We start from the raw sequence: 10,736 nt of genomic DNA on the forward strand, positions 1-10,736 counted from the left end.
GTATGTATCTGTATATCTGTATTTTAACATCATCTAACAGCGCTGCATACTTTCGGATCGACGATTCGAAGAATTAAGTCAAAAGTATGTACTGCGCATGGCTGTACTGCGCATGGCTGTACTACACAGGCAAAGCTCCCCTGTGTGTTATTTATTTGCATCGCATCAACTAGGCCAAAGAATATAGGCTAGGCCTACGTGTTTGCAAAACTGGACAACCTGAAAAAAAAAATAAATGTATGGCTCGCTGGCTCGCATGACTCGCACATTGGCTCGCATGACTCGCTGGCTCGCACTTTGGCACTACTCAAAATAAACAACAGATAATGTCTGCAAACTTGGTACTAGGTTTAATTAGTATCTGCAAATAAAGGCGCTTTATAAATGACCTGATTGGATTTGATTGGATTTAATCGGATATAACTGGGTCGACCCACTATTAAAGTAGTGCAGTAGTTTATTTAGAAGTAAGTGTTGCATATCCCAATCATCACATCAGAGTCGTGAGGCCTAGGCTGCCTGGATGCTCCTCTATACTACCAATCAATCCAGATTAGGCGTACTTTGGCTTCAAACCTAGAAAGTCTTTAACCGGAGTATTGCGATGGAAAGCGAACGTGATATACAACATTTTGACGATATTTACAAACATATCGGACAATGTAATCAATATTTTTTCTTTTCCTATATAATCGTCAGTTTATGCGTGATGTCAAATGCTTGGAATTCGCTAGCCGTTGTATTTCTGTTCCCTGAAACCGATTTTTGGTGTCAAGTTGACCAGTTGGATGAACAGTGTTTAGATCTAAATTTAACAGAAGTTGAATGTATTTTACTGAAGAACGATTACCGACCAACAGACCAGAGTAGCACTACGTTAAACGAAGGGCATTGCAGTCAATATAATTTTACCAACTACAATTTTAATATCAATGAACCTTTGAGAAATGTATCCATTCATAGCTGTAACAGTGGGTACGAGTACGATACTACTCAATATAAAACGTCTGTAACGCAGGAGGTAAATATAACCTTTATTACAATGTTCACTGGTCTCGGGAAATATGTCGGGTAAAGTGGCCCATTACGTGTTCAAAGTAAATAATAAGTGTATATAAAGAAAAAAATAAATAAGCAATTAAAATTAATTGAATGCCATTAACAAAATACTTTTCGAAAGATCATTCAAACGAGAGTGTCGGTTCCATGCATCCCTGATCACCGTCAGCACGCGTTCACATGGCGTGAAATGCGTTCCAGTGGTAAGCCAACGCGTAATTTTGAAGAGGTGCTTGAGATGAATTCGTGAATCAGTGGCGGATTTGGGTTGAAGGTGGGGTAGGGGAGGGGGTAGCCGGCTCGTACACCCCACCCCTTTTTTCAAAATCTACATACAATAATCATAAATTTTCTTGCCTCAGCCCAACCATGGATTGTAGGGCTAAGGTAGTGTAGGCTCTCCATTCGTGAAAGTCCCTCTTGGGCACTTTCTATTTCAATTTCCCTGTATCCGCCCCTGTGAATAATGTTTATATTTGAGCAATATGGCGACAATTCAAATTATTTATTATCCATTTTCCATCAGTTGTTGTTTTGCAATAATAATATATTAAATAATGGATGTTTATATTATATAATAATCCAACAAAGTATAGTGGAGGAAATAGTCGCAGAAGATTTTAGCCAATTTTGATATCATATAATTAAAATTGAATGATGTGAACATAAAGTTAAAAGTTTCGCGGATCACATACGTAAATGGGTTATTTTCTTACATTTTACGTTTACATTTAGAAATGTAATTCAATGCCATGATATAATGCTAATGTTTTGTTTTTTTTTTGTCTTAATAACACAAAAAGTTTCTACGGTGGCGTCTTGATAACTGCCGGTGCAAGTATCATAGACAATCTGGAATGGACACCCTTCTGGGTGAGAGAAGCAAAAACGATCATTCTGTTTTCACAACATTAAAAATGATAAGACACTACATGTGGAAATTTAAAAAAAACAACAAACAATACAACCGACCTTGTCGTTAGGCTACAATTTAAATAGAAAGCATTTAACTGCTGGGAAAAGCTGCCGAATTGGCGTGATTGACTAGAGTCCCGACATATCCAATTTGTTTATACATAATCTGGAGCAAAATACTCTACCAGTGGCAAAAAAGTAAACTACTTAGGTCAAGCCATACGTAAACTACACAGGATAACATGTTGTATCAAGAGACTTATATTAGTTTCAGCAAACAAACAGTTAAATAAACACAAGATTAGCAGTAGGCCTGCACCTTCTCACATTAAGTTGTAGCAGAAATGAAACCGAATGCGCTACATTTCTTATCTAACATAATGAGTTATAATTGAATTACCAAGTCTGAGACAATATCCATTTTAATTAGACATCGTGTAGAAAGTCTGTGGGTTTTTACAAAATTTCTTCTTTTAGTTTGATTTGGTTTGTGAAGATGCGTATTTAGTACCCCTGGTAATCTCGTTAGAATATATTGGTGCACTGGTTGGGTCTCTTATCTTTGGAAATTTCTCTGACAGGTAAGTCGCTGCATTACTAATTACTATAGATAAGATAAAATAAGTTGAGATAAAGTAAACTTTATTATTCCACTTTTTAGGAAATCTCGCCATCGCATGATACAATATAGGCCTATATAAAATATATACATGGATTATACAGTCATAGACATATAAAAAGGTATTAGTGGAATAAATTTATCATTATTAATAAGGAAACCATAAAAAAAAACACAATTGATCATCCGCTCCCGCCCCTTGCATATCGTTGCTAAGGCCCCCACAGAATGACGGTGTAAAAGCATACACATAATGATTCGTATTGTAATATCTATTTGAAATGTACATAGAAAAGCGCAGAAGACATAAAAGAAGATAATAGTGTATCTGGTACCATAAGTAGCCTGCTAACCACTCAAATTTAAAAAAAAACCGTGACAAGAATTGTTGTTTCGTTGAATAATGCCTTGTATGCTTTTGCTGATTTTTAATTTTAGGTATGGGCGGAAAAAGATTTTATTGGTGTGTATGTTGCTATATACTCTGCTGAATATTATTATCTTATCATCACAGTGGTACTTGATGTTCATTACTTTTCGAGCAATAGCAGGGGCATTTTCCATGGGAGCCTACATGTCAACATTTGTCATTGGTGTGTATGATGTATTTGTATATCATTGAATATAAGTATAGACCTACTTTACTATCGTTATACTTTAGAGCAAACGTTGATATTAACTGATAAATGAACGGTTCATGTGTAGGCCTATATTACAGTATGTATCTATAAACATGGTGTCAAATGAATGTTCTTTCCACAATTCAATAACAAAATCATAAAACAAGCACAGTGGACCTTTCCCCTAAACCCCGCCCTTTTGATAACTTTGCTATGGTCCAATGAAAGAGGGCAGATGTACGCAAACACGTGCGTTTGTCGGACAACTCATGTGTTTATATGGAACGCAAGTTTTCCTGGCCTGCTGCTGCTCTTTATTGGTCAGTTGTTAAGTTTTTTTTTTAACACTCCGGAAAGGTCCGTCTGTAAACCGGTTATATTTTGTATAAGACTATGTCATAATCGACTCCACGTGATCGAATAATATGCCATCATAATTTGTTTTTCAGACAAGTTTTAACTACCGTATATTAAACATGATGTAATTTTAACACTTGATTCCAACTGTATATTTAGTATACCGTACTCATTTTCTAAAGTGCTACCAGATTCATTGACCTATTCTATGATATATGGTTTATATAGATCTACAATAAAGATTTAAAAATAACTATTAAATGTCATGAGACTTGTTCACACGTAATTTAAGTAAAACTAAATTCTTCCATAGTAAAACATAGACCTACTGTATTTAATTTTGTTTCAGGCTGTGAACTTGTTGGTCCATCAAGGCGGTCTTTAGCCGGGACATTCATCTCAGTTCAGTGGTCAATTGGATACATGGTAGCCTCATTGTATGCATATCTTATACGCTATTGGCGATTACTTATGCTAGCGATGGCAATAATGGATATATTTATATGGATTATGATATTCTTGTAAGTCTTACTTTTCAAAATAGTTATTCGAACCTTTGCCACCAGCTAGGCTAGTACCTATACCAGGCCTTTTGTCAATCTGTCCGTGTCATGTCACCTTGTTGAACCCACAAATACGTGAAAACGCTCACAAATGTAATAACAACCACAAATGTAACGACACACTGGCCGCAAGTGTAATAATGCCCACAAATGTAACAACCAGCGCATACAAATGTAACAAACAGCGCCCACAAATATAATAAAGATCATCGCTCACAAAGGTGATAAAGCCCACAAATGTAGCAACAAAACATGACCTCTTCGCCCACAAATGTAATAATTTTCTTTTAACTACTAATGTAGGAGATAAGACCCAAAACATTTCCAAACTAGTACTGGGTATTTATGTTACGCCTTTCCCTTGCAGTTATGAAGCGCAAGCCAAACCTCAATAAGAAAACATTGGTAGGCATAAAATCAGTCATAATTTAGGAACCCAATGCATCACAATAGTACAGTCACACAAACCATAGAGAAAATAGACAAACAACAAAGACAAATAAACAAATTACAACAATAAAACACAAAAGGAAAGAGCAGGGAAAGACTGATTTAGGCAAACAAGTAAGTCTTGAGTGCACGTTTAAAATGATTGGATATATCTCTAAGTATCAGTTGGAAGATTATTCAAAAGTTTAGAAGCATAACAAGGAAATGAAAACCCTCCAATTCTCTTGTTGTAAGGTATAATGAAATGTAAAGAAGAAGAGAAAAGTGTTGTACGTGTAGGGATACGTTGGTCGAGAAAACAATATAAATAGGAGAAAAACCATAGATACATTTGTAAAGAGTGAGAATAATTTTGAAAATAATTATATTAGTAAATCGCAGCCATGAACTTCAAACTGTGCACTTTGTGAAAGGAGCATGACATTTTTTAGCGTTTGATTTATAAGGCATGCGAACAACAATAACATTTTCTGATTTTCTTTAATTAATTAAAAACCGCTGGAATGTTTCTTTCCACAGTGTCTACAAAACACGGATGAAACTGTATTTCGAAATGTCGACAAAATAACTCTACAAGTTTAAACAAATAAATATTAAATAAATATATTATTAATAAAATACATCATCATGTTCATATGTATCATTCTCATTGCTATAATCATTATCCCAATCATCGTTACCGCCATCATCAGTGTGTGCACAAATCCTTTTGTTATACACAGAAGACAATTTTTTATATTCAAATTAGGCTTGTTCCAGAATCTCCGCGATGGCTCCATTCAGTAAACAAAGTGAACAGTACAGACAGAATATTGAAAAAGGCATGCAAATTTAGCAAAGATCCACAAGCAAATTTTGATGCCTGTCAACAATTTTGCCGACAGAAAGGAGACGACTTTACACCAGAAGTAAGTGAGATATGATTTTAATGCAAGGGATGTGTACAATTTGTTAATGTATACTTATTTTTACGTGACAGCAGTGGTCGGTAGAGAGGTTTGAAATGATTGAAGTTAAGAAAAAGTTCAGGAATCAGATGTGACAAAAATATACTACGGAATATTTTACAGAAATATACAGCGTCCTAAAAATTTAGTTATTGATCAGGAGTGAAACAAACACAAAGGGGGTGGGAGAGGTGGAACATGTGTTATAAAGTATAGGGCAGAAATACTCTTTGTGTGCTATTCTTACTGAGAACCGGACTCCTAAAATACTAGACGCTACCTTATCGTGAATTACTGTAATTTTAACTATACATTGTGTATGGTAAACATTTTTCTGACAAGTAGATGTTGATCTTGATTCTTCTGCATAATGTGTTTTTATTTCTAAGTTTTTCTGCTAGATAGATCTCCAATTTGCCTACCTTTAAAGTTACAGTTGGATCTCCAACTCATTGAACATTACGAATAATAGTAAAACCATCAATCCCAAAATAATGCTTTGTAAACGAACATGCAGGGTAAATAAACAATACCTTTTTATTTTGCAGACTCAACAAAGTCCGTCAAATTTCAAAACTGTTGACATACTACGCCTGAAAAATATCCGAACGCGATTTCTGATGATCGCGTTTATATGGTAGATTTCACGATTATCAAGCTAACGAAACTAAAAGAATATAACAGTATAAACAGAATAACATTTATACATAAATTGAAAGAGGAAGAAAAAAATGTACATTATCAGTTGTAAATGTGTAATAGTAATATTATTATTGTTACTCATCATGCATCAATCATTCTTTAATCATTTTATTACTGATACTATTAGGCCTATTATGATTATTATAATTTATTTATTTCCCAGCAAACAGTTAAATTTCCAAGCAAACATTATAATACGTAGTACCCATTTTTTGTGTAGATCCATAAATACTCTAATGTGATAAACATATATTTATAAGAATAAAAAAGCGTTATGTTAACGTCATTTTCTGACATACCAACCACAACCTTTACATAACGGTACGTGTTTGCTGGGTTATGACTATATATAGCCTATATATATTTTTTTTCAATTCGTAGGTTTGTCAATTCCTTAGTTTATTTCGGGATATCACTAAGTGTTGTCAGTCTTGGAGCGAACGAATATGCTGCCAACGCTTTAGCTGGTTTTGTCGAGATTCCAGCTGTGTTTATTGCCTGGATTTCGATTGAATGCTGGGGACGCAGAATAGTTTTAAGTGCGACAATGATACTTGCTGGAGTAGCTTGTGCAACTACTTCGTTTATATGTAAGGGTTTCATTAACGAACCATAATGTTGCAATAACCAAATTACATTTTTTTTTATAAGAACACATATTATTAGAACACTGAGGCTGAAATTGCTAAAAAAAAATTAAGAACAAAATAAGAATAAATTGAGGTTGAGGTAAAATGTCAAAAAAGGTTTTTTTTTTTTAAAAAAAAAAAAAAACCTTTTTTTGTACCTTATGTGCAGTAGGTGTGACTATGTAATATTCTCTATAATACAGTACATTAATATACTGCTGCACAATATTTTCAATATTTGAAAAGTGTGTAAAAATAAGAACAAAATAAGAATATTTTGAACCTGAAATCTGCAAAAATAAGAAATCTGCAAAAATAAGAAATCTGCAAAAATAAGAGCATTGAATTGACTAAATCGAGTCGTTATTCGTCATATCTAGAAAAAAGTGCTTTTTTTGTCCAAAGTCCAAATTTTATATATAATGTGTTAAAATTCAAGTCATTATTTTATACATAATGATTAATTACCCTTTCCTTGCTTATATATAAATGAAATCAGTAAACTTATTGTAAACAATTGTCGTCTCATACTTGTTTATTAACAAAATGAGTTTAAGTATTATTTTGACATAATAATGTTAATATATACAAACACATTTATCGCTAAATACGTGATAAACCTAAACACTTTAGACAAGGTCTAAACAAGTTTGGCCTTTGAACTGTCAAAATGAAGAAAGAAGTGGAGCTGCAGCCCTTTATACCGTATATATTGGAATAGGCTTATTAATATAATGTGATATTTTTTTTTCGGTAGCAAATGATGTGTGGGTTGCAACGCTTGGAATGGTAGGAAAGTTCGGCATTACTGCCTCATTCACACTTATATACATAGTTACCGCAGAAATTTACCCAACGTCAATAAGGTTAAGTATAATATACAATCCAGTAAACTATTAAATGATTTATTTTTATATTTTGCTTTTGCTTTCGGATATTCCTTTAAATAATGGATTTTCATACAAGAGGAGACGGAACTATGATTCAGGTGTGTGACAATGCTTAAATGAAACTTCACCGACAGGCTTTTGACGAATGCGCTTTCTCCGACACGTCATTACTCCGACAGGACGTTTCACCGACAATTTGTTTGACAGCCAATTCAAAGACACACTTTATAGTTTTAAAATTATGACAAGATTTTAACATACAGTTTGCCTATGATATTTGTCGACAAACGAAACAAAAAATTTGATTGACAGGACGGAAAGTTTCTCCAACAAAAAATGTAAATATCACAATGACTGACATTTTATTTCTCCGACACTTACATGCCTGTAGCTAGATTTATTGATTAGGAGTATTCAAATATTGATACAGGGTGGGGAAAATTCTGGAAGGGTCCACGTCCTCATCAGGAAAGCTTTACTATTAAACAGTTTCCCCGGCTCTACGAATTGACACACTGAGTCGCGTCTCAAACGAGAGGTACAGGTCAATTGTGTGTATTCCACCAAATTTCTATACATAACCGACATGAGCACAGAGATCCAAATTTGTTTTTCGATTGCTTAGCCCTCACCGGAGGGCGTTCTGGAAACACTCACTCTAGAGTTTCTGGATAGATTGATTTGTTAATTTTCAGTTGTAGTGGTATTTTTTAATTTCTTATAATGAAATAATGTCCTCGCAATGAGGTTATGTCTTTATAAATATCAATTGTATTTATACATACCACACATCTTATCTTAAATTTGTTAACAAGTATTCTTAAATCATAAATTTGTTACATCTTATCTTAAATTTGTTACATAGTATTCTTAAATCATAAATTTGTTACATAGTATTCTTAAATAGTAATATTTTTTTAAAGCTGTATCGCCCTTGTATATCTTAAGCCGTCCAGGCTAAAATTTTATTTGACAAACAAATGAAACTGTTATATGCCCATAATTATGTAGTCATGATGTGCTATGATGGCCATGAGGTGATGTCATGACCCTATAAGGCATGCCACATAATTTTTGTCAAATAAAACGTGATAGCAAAGAGTATAAAACTGCAATAGGTCCGACTGCCGGGGATTCTTTGGAACGCAATCCTATTTCAAAAAGTTACCCAAAAGGGGCGTAGCCTTTAAAAGAACGCAAAGTGCGTTCATATCGAACGCGTGCTGCGCGTCTATAGAATGTATGCTGGAATTCGAAACGCAGCACGTGTTCGATACGAACGCCTTTTATGTTCTTATAAGGGACACGCCCCTTCGTGGGAGTACTTTTTAACGTTCCATCCTGTATACAAAGTAAGGGCAGTCGGACCTCTTGCAGTTTTATACTCTTTGGTGATAGTCTGGACAGGGCTTTAAGCGTCATCTTACAAATCAAGTATATTACTGTTTTTTTTTCTCTTGATACTAGAAATACTGCAATAGGATTATCGTCAATGATTGGTAAAATTGGTGCAATCATAGCTCCACAGATCCTCTTCGCTCGTGTCATTTTTGAGCAGCTCCCATACCTTATCTTCGGCGGCCTAGCCATCGCTGCTGGTCTTCTTGCTTTATTGCTTCCGGAGACACGTGGATTGAATCTTCCTCAAACTTTGAAAGAAGGAGAAAATCTAGGGTGAGTACCAATGATCAAATATGGAACGTTAAACTTCAGGACCGATTACCGTACTCGCGCGAATAAGCGCCCTGTTTGAATAAGCGCCCCTTCTAATGTGTGGAGTGGAATCACATTCTCCTTTAGTCAATATCAAAATGAGACAGATGAGAGCTCTTTGGACAGACAGTATATTTTCAACTTTCATCTTCTTACATTTTTCTATAGCCTAGTCCTACTGCTTTTCCGACAATTTGCACCTAACAACACATTCAAGAAAACCTGCAATGATCATGCAATCCTGCTAATCTCAATCGGCCGATGGCCAACAAGTAACCACCACCACTAATGTACTCACAACATTCTTGTCATGACAAGCCATGCTCTCTGGACGATTATCTTTTCCGCCGCACCACCATTCGTAATTTGCGGTTTCCTGATGTCCTTATATAATCATTTTTCATTCAAAACGTGCCTCTTGAATTTAATAAGTTGTCATAATAACCCCTCGATTTTCATCTATTTCCATAAGCGCCCCCTCAATTTCCACTCTGTTTTGATAAGCGTCCCGTTTGAATAAGCGCCCCGTTTGCGATTTTTTTTTTCCGTACGAAACATTTGCATGAAACTTCACTCGGGCCATCTCGGATTCACTCGAGTGAGTCCGATACGAGGAACAAGAGCAGACACTTCGCAATGTCGTGACGCTCGAGTTTTACTATTATTGCTCTTTTATGTTTACCTACGGTAGGCCTATGAAATTTCACGGACTTATGTGATGTACGTCACTGTGTAACTAACTGCGACGTTCTTGGATGATATTAAATGTTAGTATATTATCTACAACAACAGCAGCAGCCTAGTACCTCCTGTTATAAAGTGTAGATAGGTAAAAATTATACCAAAGGCTAGAGAGAAAGAGGATAAACTATAGGCCTAACTACAGGCTGAGATGAGGTCTTACCTAGGGCCCTCCTTAAACTAGGCCTAGTGTCATAGGCTGACACAACAGTCACGCTTCACATACTGACATAGACTGAAATTTTTTGGGGAAAAATGGGACAAAATTGAAGCATGAATTGAAAAATAGAGCACATAAGAGAAATATTATTAAATAAATAATATACCATTCCGGCGTTATTGAACTTGTCCAAACTATCATTGTAATGTAATTAATGTTAAATTATAATAATTTCAGCATTAATTACCTTGGCCTAAGCCTTGTAATGAAGAACCTACAGATACTGTACTATTTACTAGGCCTATAAATAATAATCGCCCAAGGGGAATATCTTTTGTTATTTCCCCTTAGCGTCGTTTTTTTTTAATTGT

General features: G+C 35.0%; 1 protein-coding gene across 1 annotated transcript; it reads left to right on the forward strand.

Annotated features, from left to right (window-relative positions):
• Nucleotides 1-333: 333 nt before the first annotated feature.
• On the forward strand, nt 334-9,429 carry LOC117114161 (organic cation transporter protein-like). The gene is made up of 9 exons (XM_033257730.1): nt 334-1,021; nt 2,452-2,555; nt 3,032-3,186; nt 3,920-4,091; nt 5,332-5,491; nt 6,079-6,167; nt 6,614-6,822; nt 7,619-7,727; nt 9,219-9,429. The coding sequence occupies exons 1-9, from the start codon at nt 605-607 to the stop codon at nt 9,427-9,429; spliced, it is 1,626 nt and encodes a 541-aa protein (XP_033113621.1). The 5' UTR covers nt 334-604.
• Nucleotides 9,430-10,736: the final 1,307 nt, after the last annotated feature.

This window comes from Anneissia japonica, unplaced genomic scaffold (assembly GCF_011630105.1).
Source record: "Anneissia japonica isolate Jap-2015-1 unplaced genomic scaffold, ASM1163010v1 scaffold287840_len1291095_cov163, whole genome shotgun sequence".
Lineage (NCBI taxonomy): Eukaryota > Metazoa > Echinodermata > Crinoidea > Comatulida > Comatulidae > Anneissia > Anneissia japonica.